General features: G+C 38.7%; 2 protein-coding genes across 3 annotated transcripts in view; one reads left to right on the forward strand and one right to left on the reverse strand.

Annotated features, from left to right (window-relative positions):
* Positions 1-3,863, reverse strand: part of ube2r2 (ubiquitin-conjugating enzyme E2R 2) — a 22,544-nt gene extending 18,681 nt beyond the window's left edge. Inside the window, exon 1 of the mRNA XM_067503893.1 lies at positions 3,726-3,863. The gene's annotated coding sequence lies outside the window, so the exon portion shown is untranslated. The remainder of the gene's footprint in view (positions 1-3,725) is intronic.
* Positions 3,784-17,743, forward strand: dcaf12 (DDB1 and CUL4 associated factor 12). 2 transcript variants are annotated; one of them, XM_067503887.1, is made up of 9 exons: positions 3,784-3,924; positions 6,579-6,869; positions 7,494-7,772; positions 12,168-12,228; positions 12,357-12,550; positions 13,119-13,184; positions 14,741-14,903; positions 15,218-15,393; positions 15,884-17,743. In XM_067503887.1, the coding sequence occupies exons 1-9, from the start codon at positions 3,865-3,867 to the stop codon at positions 16,040-16,042; spliced, it is 1,449 nt and encodes a 482-aa protein (XP_067359988.1). In that variant the 5' UTR covers positions 3,784-3,864; the 3' UTR covers positions 16,043-17,743. The 2 variants fall into 2 exon arrangements, with proteins under 2 accessions (XP_067359988.1, XP_067359989.1); XM_067503888.1 differs by lacking the exon at positions 3,784-3,924 and adding an exon at positions 3,936-4,066.
* The last annotated feature ends 65 nt before the right edge of the window (positions 17,744-17,808 follow it).

The following is a 17,808-nucleotide window of genomic DNA, read 5'->3' on the forward strand; positions in this document are numbered from 1 at the left end:
TTGAGGTAAGCGGGAGCTGTTGAGTTAACCACCCTGTGAGCAAGAGACAGAGCTTTGAACCTGATGCGAGCAGCTACAGGAAGCCAGTGTAGAGATATAAAAAGTGGTGTGACATGGGTCTTTTTTGGCTGATTAAAAATGAGGTGAGCTGCTGCATTTTGGATCATCTGCAAGGGTTTGATTGTGGATACTGGTAACGCCATCAACAAAGCGTTGCAGTAATCAAGACGAGATGTTACCAGCGCCTGTGCATTGAGTTGGGTTGTATATTCCATGATGTAGGGTCTGATCTTCCTGATGTTGTAGAGAGCAAATCTGCAAGCCCTAGAGACTGAGGAGATGTGGTCCTTAAAGCTCAGTTGGTCGTCGATGATGACCCCCAGATTTTTGGCCGATTTAGTGGGGACAATCACTGTAGATCCAATGTTGATGCTGATGTTGTGTTGCATCGAAGGACTGGCTGGGAAGACAAGGACTTCGGTCTCGGAGAGGTTGAGCTGAAGGTGTCTCTCACTCATCCAGGCTGAGATGTCTGAGAGACAGGCAGAAATGCACGATGAGACAGTGGAGTCATCCGGTGGAAAGGACAGGAAGCGCTGTGTGTCATCAGCGTAGCAGTGATAGGAAAGACCATGTGAGTGAATGATGGCACCTAGGGATGAAGTATAGATAGAAAAGAGGAGAGGACCAAGAACTGAGCCCTGCGGCACACCGGTAGAGAGGCTATGAGAGTGACAAAAGATGCCCCCGCCAGTATACAGTGCCTTGCAAAAGTATTCGGCCCCCTTGAACTTTGCAACCTTTTGCCACATTTCAGGCTTCAAACATAAAGATACGAAACTGTAATTTTTAGTGAAGAATCAACAACAAGTGGGACACAATCATGAAATGGAACGAAATTTATTGGATATTTCAAACTTTTTTAACGAATAAAAAACTGAAAAAATGGGCGTGCAAAATTATTCAGCCCCTTTACTTTCAGTGCAGCAAACTCTCTCCAGAGGTTCACGGAGGATCTCTGAATGATCCAACGTTGACCTAAATGACTAATGATGATAAATAGAATCCACCTGTGTGTAATCAAGTCTCCGTATAAATGCACCTGCACTGTGATAGTCTCAGAGGTCCGTTTAAAGCGCAGAGAGCATCATGAAGAACGAGGAACACACCGGGGAGAGATGTTTAAAAAGTACCAATGCTCAGAGGGCTAGTTTTTCGTTATTCAGTCTGAGGGTCTTAGGACAGAGGGTGTCATATGTAGAAAGTTTAAAGCCCTTTGAGGCAAAGTTCAAGTTTGGCATTGAGTGATGTTGATTTTGATTTGATATGATGTATTCAGTTTACTTTTATACCAATCTGAAATGCCAGGGGCATGAAAAATAAAACAAATTTGACCTGACTTCATCATTTCCTTTGTCTTTCCTAGGCTTTGCAGTTCCTTGAACCAAATTCAAGATTTCATGAAATAGGGTATGAGTGGGATGCCATCAAAAAAGTGCTGTTGGTCCACAAGAACAATCAGGAAGGCTTTATAGGACCTGATGGCTCACGCTTCAGATGTCTGAGACCTCCTTTTACCACCCATTACAGCCCCTTTTCCAGCTGCCTGTTCTATACCACCAGCCCCTGTCCTTGATTTTCCTGTGGAAGGGACATCTGGGAGACCATAATTATTTTTCTATTTTTTGCTCTTATTGAAATGTGTTGTAATGCACTTCATTCTCCCTAGAGTAAACGGGATCAAAGCATTACAAGATTTGTTTGTATAATCTCCAGCTGTTTTACACACCAGCATGAGCTTTAGCATTGAATCTGAACCTCAACAACCGCTTGCTTGACTGCAAACTTGTAAGACACAACGTTCTTCATCAACGCAGGAAGTGGAGTCCATGAGGGAGCTATAGGTGTATTCCATTAGGGTCCCTCTTTCCACTCAAGGCAAAGAAACAAACAAGCTTGCTGTCTTAGGAGGGGGAGGAAGAGCATCCACTGGGTTATTGTGTAGCAGTGACTGAAGTGGTGCTAAGACACAGACAGTGAAGTGAAAAGATCTTTGTGCATTGAAGATAAGATACACATGTTTACGAAATGCAGACTTTTTCTCAATTACCACAGCACAAGAATCAGAAAGAGTTGTCTTGAAAAACTGCAAATAAGACATAAAATTGAGGCGCAGATGTGAAAATGCAGTGCGGTGGGGGAGACCTCAGATTTGATCTCACACACGAAAATCTTTTGGGAATTTCTTAAGTTACCCTTGTTGCCTATTTAATAATTTGTCTTAACATTCTTGTTGCAACATTTTTACATTAGAAACATTTTATTGCCTCCAGTAATTTTGATTGACTTGGTTGATGCTTTTGCCAACATATATTTTAGATTCATTTACTCAGTTCATGAATAATTTGTTACTGATGTGTTGATATTTTGTAGTGATATTCGAAAAACGTTTCAGCTCATTTGTATTAATTATATTATTACTAAGTAAAACCGTTACTAATTCCTTGAGTCTATTTTGCCTTATTTGCTACCTTGCTAAGTTTCTAATGTGCTGTAAGTAAACCTTTACCTTAATGCATACATGACATGACCAAGGTACCGTCCACACTTGATAGCCTGGTATGTGGTTGATGTTATGGTTGACAAAAGCTTTTTTTCATCCAGTACTATTTTTTAATTGCTGTCTTAATTTACTATGAACATTTCACTTATGTTACGTATCCTACTGAATTTTAAGTCACCCAATAACAGAACATGGGGTCAAAATGATTATTCAGAGGTTACAAAAATCATTTTGGCCAATGGGAGTGTTATTGTTATAATAACAATTCTAAACATTCTGAATTGTGACAGAACACACATTAATTAAATATTTGTGATTGAGTCATAAACTACAAAAATAATTTCCAAAAATAAAATGCACTGTGAATGCTTCGATGCTAAAATCGATTTCCAAGAAAAGCTGAAAAAAGCTGAATTGTTTTTGCTTAAATAGCTAAAACGAAATGTCACTTCCTTATACACTGGTTAGGTAAACTTCAAAGCCAGTTATCCTTAAAAACTTCAAAGGCAATTAGCTGATGTCATAATAAAAACTATAAAAATCTTAAAAGTATAAGATATTGAAAAGCTGTATACAAGCAATAATGTCCATTAAAAGAAAACAGTGTTTCTAGCTGAAAGAGTGCAGAAGTGGCTGGGTGCCAAAGAACGTACTGAAGACGGAAGTCAGAATAATAATTTTATAATTAACAAACATTAGAATATTAGAAATAGTTGTAGAATATTCTAGAAAATTAGAATAAAATTGGAATAACACAGTAATGCAGCAGTAGAATTTAACTGCATTACTTAAGAAAGCGCAGGTGTTTCATTGTTAGGGTTTGACAATATTACACTTACCATTATATAGATTGAATTTACAGTTTTAGCTATATATACCATCAAGTAATTGAAAAACCGAGAAACCGGAACATCACTGAGCTCACCGAAGTCACGTGAATCAGCACGCATGACGTTGGCGTTCATGTACGACCTTGTTTTTGTTGATGTTTAATTTGAGTGCGGCTGCGCGCTGCTCAATGCTTCTGCCGTTGCTGACGCGCCTTGGCAGGGAAAAAGATTGTGCACAAACTCGATAGTTTGTACGACCTGAGTGCAGCGGTATTTGGAAGGTTAACGATAGTAATTTACCGGGAATCTTAGCAAGCGACTTGCCTCTCTACCTTATGTGATCGTCCTTTCTCGTTGTCGGACGCAGCCAGTGAGGGCCAAGGAACATAATAGCAAATCGACATTATATGATCCAGTGTCCAGCGTCACTTTTACCCTCCATGTGGGTGAGGGAACTGTGTGTGTCCGATTATGGCGAGAAAAACAGTTAGCAGGAAAAGGAAGGCAGGAGAGCCCAAGGACCAACAACAGGTAGGCGGAGACCGGCGCATACCCATAAGGCTTTTAGCTAACGTTAGCTGTTAAGTAAGTACGCCGACTAGCTCTAGGCTAGGCTAACTAGCTTCAAGCTAGTTACATTGAGCTGAACGAAATATTGGTGCTATTTTAACAGGTAACAAAGTCGATTGAATTAATAAAACATACAATTAAGCACTCCAATGGTTACGCTGTTTAACCAATAATAGCATGTTCCCTTCTACAGTCGATATTGACTTCGCATGACGTTAGTCAACGGCAGTCCGTAACCAATACAACCAAAGCTAACCTTAGCCGAAGAGCTAATGTTGCCCAACGTTCTTTTACCTCGTTAAAGCTCTTATCAGATTAGCTAGCAAATATTAAACATCATTTGTGTTAGAAAATAACATTGGTAGCTTCCTGTTCTGTTTGGCTGATATCTTGTGCCTTTCTAGTCCCCATTCAATTGGCGTGATGACCTAATTTGTAACTTGTTAGTTGACTAAAGCAAGCTAGTAGTAAAACCTGTGTTTTGCCGGGCTAGCTAACACTGATACAAACGCTTAATAGATTGTTGATCTGTCTAGACTAACCGTAGATCTGCTTCATATTATCAAGTTGGTCTTAACTGGCAGAAAACCTTTATTTATCATCAGCTTGAAGATTTTGCCTGCACGCTCATTATGTGGCTTAGATTGGCCTCACACAATGTGCTCTGAAATAAACCTGAAACTGGCAGATTAGTTTGGTTTAATGGTATTGTCTGTTGACACTGTCAATTCGTGTCTTGAGCCTTAGCATCCACTTTTGATGATCAATAAGAGCTATCTATAAAGGGGTCAGGACAGTCTCATGACATTAGGTGGGGTCTGCACCTCCATTACAAGGAGCCATTAATACTTGAACATAAGAGTGAGTTTTGTGTCATATTTAGTCCCAACTCTGTGGTCCAGCTTTATGAAGTGTTAAGGTATCTTCTGCAGTAATACACTCATGATCATTTAGGTCTACTAGTAAGCTACACATACAGTATGTGTCTACATCATCTGGCTAAACACAGAGTGATTGTAATAATAAAACTGAGCCAAAAAAAAAAGAAAAACAATAAAATGGAATCAAACCTAATATACATACAACCTCAATTTAAAAAAAAAAAAAAGTTGGGACAATTTGAAAAACGTCAATAAAAATAATGCAATCTTTTGAAAATCTCATCAACCCATATTTTATTCACAGTAGAACATAAATTAACGTATCAGAGTTTACCATTTCATGGAAAATACTATTAGTTTATTTTGAATTTTATGGCAGCAACACATCTCCAAGTTGGAATAGGGGCAACATAAGGCTGGAAAAGTAATTACTGCAAATAAAAAAACAAAAACAACGCAGGAGTATTTGATAACTAATTAGACTCATTGGCAACAGGTCAGTCACATGACTTGGTATCAAAGGAGCATTTCAGAGAGGAGCCTCTAATGTAAAGATGGGCAGAGGTTCACCAATCTATCACGAACTGCAATCTGTATACAGTTCTGCAATTCTGATACACAATCTGTATCAGAACTTTGAAGATTCCACTATCTACAGTATATAATAGCTTCAAAAGAATCGGAGAATCAGGGGGAATCTCTGTGTGAAATGGACAAGGCAGAGGGTCAAAACTGGATGCACTTCATCTTTGGGCCCTCAGGCGGCATTGCATTAAAAACAGGCATGATTCTTTACTGGACATCACTGCATGGGCTAAAACACTTCCAGAAATCACTGTTTGTGAACACAGTTAATATGGCAATCCACAAATGTTAGTTAAAGCTGTATCATGCAAATAAGCCATATGTGAACATGATCTAAAAATGCTGCCCTATTCTCATTTAAAATGGTCTGAGGTAATATACTAAACTGTTCGGTGGTCAGATGAATCCGAATTTGAAATTTCTTTTGGAAATCATGGACACCGTGCCATGCAGACTAAAGAGGAGAGGGACATCCAACATGTTATCAGCGCACAGTTCAAAAACCTGCATCTCTGATAGTATGGGCGAGCTTTAGTGGCTATGGCATGGGCAGCTTACTCATCTGAAAAGGCACCATCACTGCTGAAAAATACATAGATGTTTTAGACCCACATATAGTACCATCCAGACGACCTCTCTTTCAGGAAAGGCGTCTCATATTTCAGCAAGACAATGCTAAAACACATGCACATATCCATTACAACAGCATGGCTTCGCAGGAAAATACTCCGGGTGCTGAACCGGCCTGCCTGCCATCCAGACCTTTCACCAATAGAAAACTTTTGGCCCATCAAAATACGGAAAATCTGGCAACAAACGTCCCAGACTGTTGACCAGCTAGTATTCTGCATCAGACCAAATATGGGTTAATGAAATTTGCGAATCATTTCCTTCTGTATTTATTTATCGTCCCAACTTTTTTTTCAATTGGGGTTGTATTTTTTCAGGAATTCTATTATTTACATAATTATCTAAATTGTTGGGTAATTTCTCCTCTGTTGGATTTACTCTCCTGGGTAATTTTAGTTTGGGAGTTACCAAATTGAAATTGCACAGAATGGTACCAAACTGATGTTTTGGACTTGACAAAAGTCTTGTGTACTTCTCACAGACATCTTCTCATAATTTTTTTCCTCTCTCTTTCCTCAGCTGGGCTGGTGTCAGACGCCACACAAGCGGAGCCGTGTTTCTTGTTCGTCACGTCACGCCCAGCAATGGTGGTGCAGTCGGCGCTCAGTGGTATGTGCCCTCCGGGGACGCGAGTTAAGGCCTCAGCAGCAGAATGAGTTGCGGCTCCAACGTAGCATGCGGGGCTGTGCAGCCGGCAGGCTCCCGGGCATCCTCAAGGAGAGGGAATTCTCTCTAGGGCGACTTAACAAGGTGTTCGCTTCACAGTGGCTTAACCACCGACAGGTCGTGTGTGGGACCAAGTGCAACACGGTAAGATGTTATTATGTTACTAACCTGCATGTATTGGTTAGGCATTCTGGCACATAGAAATTTTTCACGGCAGTGAAAGACAGAAAAAGCACAGTTGTGCATATGGAATAAGCATGCTGAATAACATGATACTGTGAAATGTCATTTTGTTTCTGTTTGGCAAACAAGCTGTAGTTGTAGGGGAACATATTTTCAAGGTTCCAATTTCAGTGTATGATATATACGTGACAAAATGTATGTATTACAGATGGTGTAGGCCTGAAAGGGCCTTAACTTTTAGATACACAATGGATACTGGATCAGTTGGAACAGTGTAGTCTAAAATAGTCCAGTCTAAAGGTCAGAAACATAGAAGCAGAGGCCATAACAGAAATAGGTGGTTTGTCCTTGTGTAGTTGGGAATAAGTTTCTGCTTCAGGTGAAGGGGATTATTGTTCTCCAGATTTTTTTTTCATTGATGACATTAAGGATAAGGCTAAAGGGCAGAGAAGTGCACCACCACAGTTAAACACTATTGTGGAAGAGAGTCAGGAATTCTGAGTTGCATAAAAAAAAAGCTCTAATTTCTATCTTTCATAGTTCTGACTTGGGCTAACAAATTGTCTTTTCTACTTTGGCCTGAAGCTTTTTGTAGCTGATGTCCAGACGGGGCAAATAACACGCATTCCAATGCTGAAGGACAGGGAGTATAAGGTTGGAGGCTCTGGGGTGGCGGGTGCAGTGGTGGCCGGCAGGCATTACCACTCAACAGGAGCCTCTCGTTCCCGGATGGACCAACAGGGCTGTGGAATCCATGCTATTGAACTCAACCCCTCCAGAACGCTGCTCGCCACTGGTGGGGACAACCCCAATAGCCTGGCCATTTACCAGCTGCCCACATTGGATCCTGTTTGTGTTGGAGACGTAGGTATTATGATTGGGTTTGGGTTTGGGCAATTATGGTGTGTGTGAAATATTTTCTACTGGATGGATTGCTAAGAATCAGTTAATGGGCCTTGGAATACTAATACCAATGTTTAGTGTGTTTTAGAAAAGACAGAAACCTATACTAACTGACTTCATCAGTCAAAGGCATACTTGAAATATATAGATTTTTGTGCAGATGCTGGTATTGCATAAAAAAGTTAGTGATTACACTTCATCCCATAGGGGGTAATGCGCTACCAACGTTCATTGTAATTCATACAGTAGTTTTCCAGTCATTTCACTTAAAACCAGAAATGTCAACTTTATGGTGATTTTAGGTGAAAGTCAGCACGATTACCACAAATCTCTGAAAAAAAACAACATTTCATTGTTGTTGAGACATTCTTTTGTTATTGAGACATTTCTTTCCAGTCTTAACTGGAGGGCTGACCAACCAAAACACAGACAGAGGAACATAACCATCCTAGAGCCACTTCTGTTAATAAATGAACAATGAATTGCAGCATTCGCTATGAATATGATGTATTTATTATTAATTAGTTCCTATCATGAAATGGCAAGTTGATCAACAGTACTTTTAAGTGTGCTGTTGGTTGCTTTTTAACTTTTTTTACCCCCTAAGCCAGGTCTCTATGTAGTTACTAAAGACATACACTCTCCTTCAAAAGTATTGGAACAATCAGGCCAATTCCTTTAGTTTTACTGTAGACTGAAAACATTTTGGTTTGACATCAAAAGATGAATACAGTGCATCCAGAAGGTATTCACAGGACTTTTTTCCACAATTTATGTTACAGCCTCATTCCAAAATGGAACAAATTAATTATTCAAAATTCTACAAACAATACCCCATAATTACAACATGAAATGAGTTTGTTTGAAATCTTTGCTGCAAATGTATTAAAAATAATTACGACCTTTACCATGAGACTCAAAATTGAGCTCTTGTACATCCTGTTTCCACTGATCATCCTTGACAAGTTTCTATAAATTACTGGAATCTACCTGTGGGAAATCCAGTTAATTGGACATGATTTGGAAAAGCATACACCTGTCTATATAAGGTCCCACAGTTAACATTGTAAGTTAGAGCACACAAACCACGCCAAGAAGTCCAAGGACATGTCTCTAGACCGCAGAGACAGGATTGTATTGAGGCATCGATCTGGGGAAGTGTATAGAAAACGTTCTGCAGCATTGAGCACAGTGGCCTTCATCATCCGTAAATTGAAGAAGTTTGAAACCACCAGGTCTCTTCCTAGAGCGGGCCGGCTGGCATCCATCTATCTCTGCAGCACTCCAGCAATAAGGCCTGTATGGTGGAGTGGCCAGATGGAAACCACTCCTCACTAAAAGACACATCACAGCCCACCTAAAGGACTCTCAGACCAAGAGAAACAAAATTCTCTGGTCTGATGAAACAAATATTGAGCTCTTTGGCCTGAATACCAAGTGTCATGTCTGGAGGAAACCAGGTTTCGCTCACCACCTGGCCAGTACCATCCTTACAATAAAGCAAGGTGGTGGCAGCATCATGCTGTGGGGATGTTTTTCAGTGGCAGGAACTTGGAGACTAGTCAGGATTGAAAGAAAGATGAATGCAGCAATGTACAGAGACATCCTTGATGAAAACTTGTGCCAGAGCACTCTGGACCTCAGACTGGGGCATCGGTTCATCTTTCAACAGGATAGCGACACTAAGCACACAGCCCAGATAACAAAGGAGTGGCTACAAGACAACTCTGTGAATGTCCTTGAGTGGCCCAGCCAGAGCCCAGACTTGAACCAGATTGAAATTCTGTTGAGAGATCTTGAAATAGCTACGCACCGACGCTCCCCAGAAAATTGTTCTTATTGCAAATGTTTTGGTATTTGGTATGGCACATACTTATTGTTTTTGTTTGCACTGGAACAACACAAAAAACAGAAGAAAAGTCAAATGCGATACAATTCCACACAGACCCCCCCCCCCCCCCCCCCCCCCCCCAAAAAAAAACAAAAAAAACACCGTACAAAATTATTGGCACCCTTAATTTAGTATTTGGTATCAACCGTTTTGGATAAAAAGAACTGAAATCAATCACTTCCTGTAACCACGAATGAGTTTCTTAACGTCACTACTGGAATTTTGGACCACTATTCTTTTGCAGACTGCTCCAGGTCATTCAGATTTGAAGGACGCCTTCTCCCAACTGCTGTTTTGAGATCTCTCCACAGGTGTTCTATGGGATTCAGATCTGGATTCATTGCTGGCCATTTCAGACCTCTCCAGCGCGTTGTTTGTAACCATTTTTGAGTGTTTTTTGAAGTGTGTTTTGGGTCATTGTGCTACTGACCCATGACCTCTAGTGGAGAAGCAGCTTTTTGACACTAGCCAAGTTTTTATTTTTATTTATCGTTGCGCCCCAAAATTCTTTGGTAATTATCAGAATTTGTGATACTGTTCACACAGTCAAGGCATCCAGTGCCAAAAGCAGCAAAGCAACCCCAAAACATCTTTGAACCTCCACCATGTTTGAAAGCCTCATTTCTTTTTCTGTAAACAGTGCTATGATGTCCATTACCAAAAAGCTCTACCTTTTATCTCATCCACAGTACACTCTCCCAGAAGGATTTTGTTTTTTTCACAAGTTTGAAAAACTTAAGTCTTTCTTTTTTATGCCATTATGTCAGCAGTGGTGTCCTCCTGGGTCTCTTATCACCATAAGATTTCATACAAATATATTTCACATTGTCATTATGCGGTACTGTTTGTGAAATTTCAAGAAAAATAATGAATTTGATCCCTTTTGGAGAAAGGCTGTCACATAACAAAATGTTGAAAAAGCGAAGTGCTATGAATACTAGACAGGAGATCAATATTTCGGCTTTTATTTCCAGGTATTTACAACTAGCTCTAATATACAACTTAAATGATAGCACCTTTTGTTTGAACCCTTTTTATGTGAGCAAACGTATTGGAACATGTAACTGCTTCTCAGGTTTGTCCGATTGACATTGATATTTCATACAATAAATGGAGCTGAATGTCTAGAATCAGTTTCAGTTTGGGGTTTTGCCTGTTGCGACTGTATTTATAGCTGAGAGGTGAAACCAATATGAAAACCAGAGAGCTGTCTCTGGGTGAAAAACAAGCGATTGTGAAGCTGAGAGAAGATGGAAAATCAATCAGAGCTATTGCACAAACATTGGCCATAGCCTGTACAAACATTTGGAATGTCCCAAAGAAGAAACAAGCCACTGGCCTATTAAGTAACAAATGCCAAAAAGATAGACCCAGGAAAATAGCGGTTGATGACAGAAACATTGTGAGAGCTGTACAGAAAGAGCCTAAAACAACTGTTAGTGATGTCAGCAACAGCTTCCAACGGGCAACAGTGGGGGTATCAAAATGTGCTGTTCGAAGACTTGGTGAACAAAAGTACAGAGGCTACACCAGAAGATGCAAACCACTCATTCGCAAGAAGAACAAGAACAACATTGGAATTTGTCAAGTACAGAGATGAGCCTCAACCTCCACCAAAGTGATGGCAGGGATATGCTCATAATCCTAAACATACAAGCTCATCTGTGAAACACAATCCAGGTAATGCCATGGCTTCTTATGGGCTTATTTATCTTCATTGATGATGTAACACAAGATGGCAGTAGCAAAATGAACTCAGAAGCCTACAGAAAGATTTTTGTCTGCCAAATTAAAGAAAGGTGCAACCAAACGGATCATCACGCAGCAAGATAACGATGCAAAACACACTGCCAAAACAACAAAGAAGTGGAACGTTTTAGACTGGCCAAGTCAATCTCCAGACGTGAACCCTATAGAGCCTGCATTTTACCTGCTAAACAGCAGACTGAAGGAAGTACCCCCATAAAACAAACAACTGAAAGAGGCTGTGGTGAAAACCTGGAAAGCATCACAAAAGAAGAATAGAAATGTTTGCAAATGATTTGCAACTAAATATTAAATTTTCATCTAATCTATTTTGTTCCAATACTTTTGCTCACATGAAAAATAGGTGGGTTCAAACAAAAGGAGCTATCTTCTGAGTTGTGTATCAGATCCAGATGTAAATAATTGGAAATAAAAGCTAAAATGTTGATCTCTTGTCTCCTATTCATCCTTTGATGTCAAACCTAAATGTTTTCAGTCTATAACAAATATTAAAGGAATTGGCCTCACTGTTCCAATACTTTTGAAGGGCAGTGTAGTCAGAACAGATATTTCAGTCAAAACAAAACTAGTGTTGATCAAGTTGATTCCAGTGCAGTGCTTTGAAAACAAATGCCTCTTCTGTCAAGATGAAACACATGAGGTAAGGGCTATGGATAACTAATTGTGTTGCTTTTACATAGAATTTATTTGTTTTTCAGGATGGGCACAATGACTGGATATTCTCTATAGCTTGGATCAGTGACAACATGGCAGTTTCTGGTGAGTTGTTTGTATGAGAGTGACCATTCGGTAGTAATCAGTACTTTCCACAGTACAATTCTTTTTTATTCCAGGCATTTAGTAATACTTGTGACAGTAATACTTTGGTTGTTTTTTATATTGTATAGGGTCCAGAGATGGCTCTATGGGTCTGTGGGAGGTGACAGAGGAAGTCCTGAGCCAGGCTGAGAGGAGTCAGAATGGGGAGGCAGTACCCTCCTACGCCCACATCTCTCACCGTGCCCTCAAGGACATCCCAAAAGAGTACACCAATCCATACAACTGTAAAGTCCGCGCTCTGGCTTTCAACAACAACCATAAAGTAAGGATCATCCTGATCCAACTTTTAGCAAACCAAACACATGATTAGGTTCTCTTTGTAATATTTCTTACAAGTTTTACTAGAGGTAAGTCTTAGATGAACATGTAAGATAGTTTAAGCCCAGATATTTAGCTTTTTTGTAATGGATTAATGATTTGATTGTGACTGTATTTATAATAGAATCAGTTCAGCTTTTTTGATGAATAAAACATTAACCAGGCCATTTATCACAACTTAATAAAAATCAGCAAATACTATATAAACTTCTTACTTTTTTCTTGTAAAGAAACCAGTGTTAAATATACTAAGCTCAGCTGTGGTTACAAAATTTTCTCTTGATGTTTTGATACATTTGATTTCAAACTGGAATACCAGAGGAATTTATTTTAACCAGCATTCATACCACACCTTTTATAAGTTTTTTTTTTTTTTTTTTTTTTTTTTTTTTTTTTCAGACCTACTAAGGAAATTCACTACCTACTAAAAACATTTAGCTTAAGGATAATTTGACAAACAGTGCCAGTTGTTTCTGGGTTCTTGTCTTCACCTTTTGTCTTCCCCTTTCCAGGAACTGGGTGCTGTGTCCTTGGATGGCTATTTCCATCTGTGGAAAGCTGAGCACAACTTGTGCAAGGTAAATGACAACTGTTGGCTTTACCAGTAATGATTATGTGATTGTGTTTCCTTGTATGTCTCATACTCTACCAGATGATATGTAGGTTAAACAGGGTGACCATCATGCACACGCATATGATTAAATAATGCAAGGAAGATTACTCCAGAAGTGGGACAAGTCATTGTTTTGCAATTCTCAAGTCTTAATTATAAAGTCCCAAGACAAGTCATAATGTGTAAGACAAATCTTACACATTATTTTCAAGTCATTAACAAGGCATCATGCACAACTCATCAAATAGCTGTTTTAGATTTCCTAACATAGTCACATCTAAAGTATGTTAGTAAAAATCAAAAATAATTACTACTAATCACCACTTTTTAATATTTCAAAACAAACAGTGCTAGGGCAACTGAGGTTCAACTGGTAGGGTGGGTTCCTCTATCAACTGCAATGATGGCGATTAAATCCCTACATCCTTTTGTCACAGTATCATTGAGACACTTAAACCACAATTTTCTCCTGGTGGGTGAGGCCAGCATCTTACATGGAGTGAAAATTTCAAGGCGAAATTGTAGAGTGCTTTATGTACTAAAGTAAAAGATGAGTGTAGTTTAATTAAGAGAAGAAGAAGAGTGCAGTTGTATACAGTTAAAAATAACTAGACACATTTAGGAGTATTCTTCAACCCTTGAATTTATAAGTGAAGTGACACGTTGACTTAATAAACGTGTTAAGAAATCACATGGTACTCTGCAAGTTCAAATAATTGTTTTATTTTGCTGTTGAATTGCTAAATGTAGATTGCACCACAATTCTTTAACTTGAATGGAACAAGCTCTTGCTTAGGTTACATTGTGGAGAGACCTTATTTTAGTCTGTAAAACCCAGAATACCAGTTATTTAGCCTATTTTTTGTTTGGGGAATAATGCCCTGAAGTGTGTACTTGTGTGTGTCATATTTACTTTAATTATATCTATATTAAGTGCCCGCACTATGACATTGTAAAATTAAAGAGACAATTTTGACATGAAAAACAAAACAATGTTCAATACAGTTTGCTTAATAATTTGCTGATTTCTCATTGTTACATATATTAGTAAATGGCAAACATGCAGAGATTTACTTGATGCAGAGAAACCTGCAGGTAGCATCTATGTTTTAGATGGTTAAATATACCAGGAAAGTCACATATTTTCAGCCATTCGATAAAATAATAATATTCTGTACTCTATGGATGGTGTTCCTGAACTTTGGGAGTTTCTGATTTTGGTTGAATTGACACAGATCACATTTTTGTGAGCTGCTGTGCTTTTGCCATAAGCTTTTTTCAAAATGAGGCAAACTTGTGTCTGTTTTCATTTACCAATTAGCTTATCGCTAATTTATGTTAAAAGCATATCAAATGCTTTTAATGTGTTTTAATGATGTTAGGAAACCCCTTAACTTGTTTAAAGAGTTGTTATTTTAGCATTTTAATATAAAATACAATATACTTGTTTTTTTTTTTTGTTTTTTTTTTAATACATCCAAGATCTTCACTTATTTAACTTTCTTTGATATGTCCATCTAGATACTGTCCACCAAGCTGCCTCACTGCAAAGAGAATGTGTGTTTGTCATATGGACTGGATTGGTCAGTGTACGCTGTTGGTTCTCAGGCCCATGTCTCCTTTTTGGATCCACGTCAGCCAACGAACAGTATCAAGTCCGTAAATTCCAGAGAGAGAGGAAGTGGTAAGTCAGTAACTTCCAAAGTTGCTAAGTATGTAAGCAGAGAGCAGCTTTGCTCTTCAAACTACTGATAGAAGATGTTTCCATTTTAAACACTTTTCACAGTTGGGTAAAATAAATACTAGAGCTTGTTGTTAAGGCTTAAAAGCTGTGACTGTACTTAAATGTATCTCTTTTCTAAGTTTGTGTCAGTGTTCTGTAAATCTATATGATACATGATAATAACTCCAAAACCATCCAAAGTTGGAAAGCACCAAGTGTGGGGAGCTTGTTCCTTTTTGAGTAGCGTTGGAGTTAAGATAATTGTGTTTATGCAGGGATCCGCTCAGTGAGTTTCTATGAGCACATTGTGACAGTTGGAACTGGCCAAGGTTCCCTTCTCTTCTATGACATCCGAGCTCAGAGATTCCTGGAGAAGTCTTTGAGGACAGCTGGAACCTGCCAGAAGGGCGCAGACGAAAACCTCAAGCTCACCACAGGGCAAGGCTGGCTGGTACACCATCTTGCTTTTGTTTTTGTAGTAAACCTCTGAGACATTAGGCATTAGCTATATTCGGTACACCTGAACAATCTTATGCAATTCAATACAACAGCACTGCCATTAATTCTACTTTAAAGTTACAGTGTCTACGTTTTTTTAAATTGAAACTTTCTGAAATGTGATAATTTTACTCTGTGTTCATTATTGAGGTCATAGCGGGTGGTGAAGTTGTACTAGCGTGCACTATATTCAGAGGTGGTTCTAATGCTTTGGCTCCTTTGTTCATTTTAAATATGATGGCCAAAACAGTACAACCACCTTTTAACATAATGCACTCCAGGACTTGACAGACCTGCTGTATGACATTGCATCAAGTTGTACAGGTTTACCTCATGTTGTGGCTGATTGGTGTATGTAACAACACTACAGGTGCAGATTACTTAGCATGGCATTTATTTTGTACTCTATTTCCTGTCCATCAACTTTCCATGTTTGGTTTCAGAATCACGATGAAACGTGGAGGAGTTATTTCTCAGACATTCATTCCTTCCCCAACGCGGTGTACACCCACTGCTATGACGACTCCGGCACCAAGCTGTTTGTTGCAGGTGGACCACTCTGTTCTGGCCTGCATGGCAACTATGCTGGACTGTGGAGTTAGCCTTTTTGTGTTCTGTTATCTTCTCCATCACTACAACCCTGTGTAGATTTCTTATTAACCTACACCTCCATGTCTCTCCCCCTTCAAGTTCCATTGTGACAGTCTTTGGTGTCCCTCTTGTCACTCTGTTTTGCTCACACGTGGACTCAGGAGCATGATCTTTCCCCCAGGATATCACTGCTTATAATATTGTTCTTGTGTATATTTGTGTCCACCATTATGATGTCCCTTCCCTTCTAATTATTGTTTTGCTCATTTCAAACTTAGCTACTCAGATTTCTTTTAATATAAAAATGTATAAATAGTCATTTTCAAAAGCTGCAACGTCTGCCACTAAGAAACTCAGAGTTTTGAAAAACATTAACAATAATAAAGTTAAGTTCTCATCATTTAAAACCTTTGCATCCAACTCACAGGGACTAGATTCTGGTCGCTGGTTTGTTTTTTAAGTAAGGATACTGTGTACTGCTGCTTCCTCTGTGATTAGTGTCTTTGTAAAATCCTTGTGGAATTCTCTCCAAAAGTTCTCCCACTGAAATGGATGGCAATAAAAGAAAGGAAGAGAGGAAGGAGGACTGACAAGACCAGTTATTTTGAAATGCTGAAGTGCAGTTTTATGCTTAACATTTACTGGTTGCAAAAGCCTGTCCTGTCCCTCAACAATCACAAAGAACTTCTCTCTTCTCCCTTTAGAAGGAAAATGAAGAAGCCAGTCAAAATGGGACTTTGTGTGTATACTTTTCACACTGACATGATGTAAAGGAAAAACCTTAAGCTTGCTGAATGCAGTGTTGTTGTTCTAAGATTTAATTCTGACAATATTTTATTTTTTGACTGTGTGGTTTGAGAGGCATTTCCCTGCTGAAATGTTATTCGCTTCAATTGTATTTATTTCCTTTTCTTTGTCACCTTTATTTAGTTGATTAGGTTGACTGCCTGCTTCTTGTGGAGGATAGATTGTCTTTTTGCCCTATGTCTTTGACCAGTATGATCTCAGCAGGTTTGTCAATGGACCAAATCCTGATCTGTAACAAATCTGGTATTACTGCTGACTTTAAGTTTGATGAGATAAGTATCATCAGAACTAGAACTAGATCTACTCTATGTAAACTGGAAAGAAAATCTCTAGTAGGTCACTTTGATCTTAAGAAAAGAAGGATGTAAGGAGAATTTGAGAGTTCTTTATTTTTTTTTTTTTTTAACCCTACCGTGAAGCTAGATGCTGCAGGAGAACATACTTTTTTTCAATTGCTTTTTTTTTTTTTTTTGTATCAAGGAGCGAGCGTCCTTGTGTATTAAAGGCGGGGTAGGCTTGAGTTACATTTTTTGCCTTTCATAAGTCTTTCTGTGAAAGACTTTCACAGGCGACCACAGTTTTCCTTTTCTACATAAAACTTCTCCAGTTTTGATGACAGCTTGAAAAGAGGAAACCCTAATTACTACCATTAATTTAAGGAAAAAACCAACACTTTTAAGGTGTATTTTATATAAATGTGTATATGTATGCATTTTTATGTATATGAGGAAGTGTATGGATTGATCTGTCTACTTGGTAATGCCCATTTTTTTATATGCACCTCATTAATGTTTTTACAAACGACTGAATCTGAGAATATTGTAAGATTGAAACATCTGGGGAAAACAAGTAAGCTATGAAATCTTTAAAAAGGAAATAATATAATAAAATGTATATTGATGTAACACCTTTTCACCGTGCTTCACATCATTTTATACAATTTAATGAGATTTAAAGTTTTGTAAATTTA

This window comes from Channa argus, chromosome 5 (genome assembly GCF_033026475.1).
Source record: "Channa argus isolate prfri chromosome 5, Channa argus male v1.0, whole genome shotgun sequence".
Taxonomy (NCBI): Eukaryota; Metazoa; Chordata; class Actinopteri; order Anabantiformes; family Channidae; genus Channa; species Channa argus.

What these genes read in the sequence shown, in the direction of transcription:
- dcaf12 (XM_067503887.1), top strand. Translation starts at nt 3,865, where the DNA reads ATGGCGAGAAAAACAGTTAGCAGGAAAAGGAAGGCAGGAGAGCCCAAG. An exon ending in AGCCCAAGGACCAACAACAG is followed by an intron (nt 3,925 to 6,578) that starts GTAGGCGGAGAC and finishes CTCTTTCCTCAG; the next exon opens with CTGGGCTGGTGTCAGACGCC. An exon ending in TTCCAGAGAGAGAGGAAGTG is followed by an intron (nt 14,904 to 15,217) that starts GTAAGTCAGTAA and finishes GTGTTTATGCAG; the next exon opens with GGATCCGCTCAGTGAGTTTC.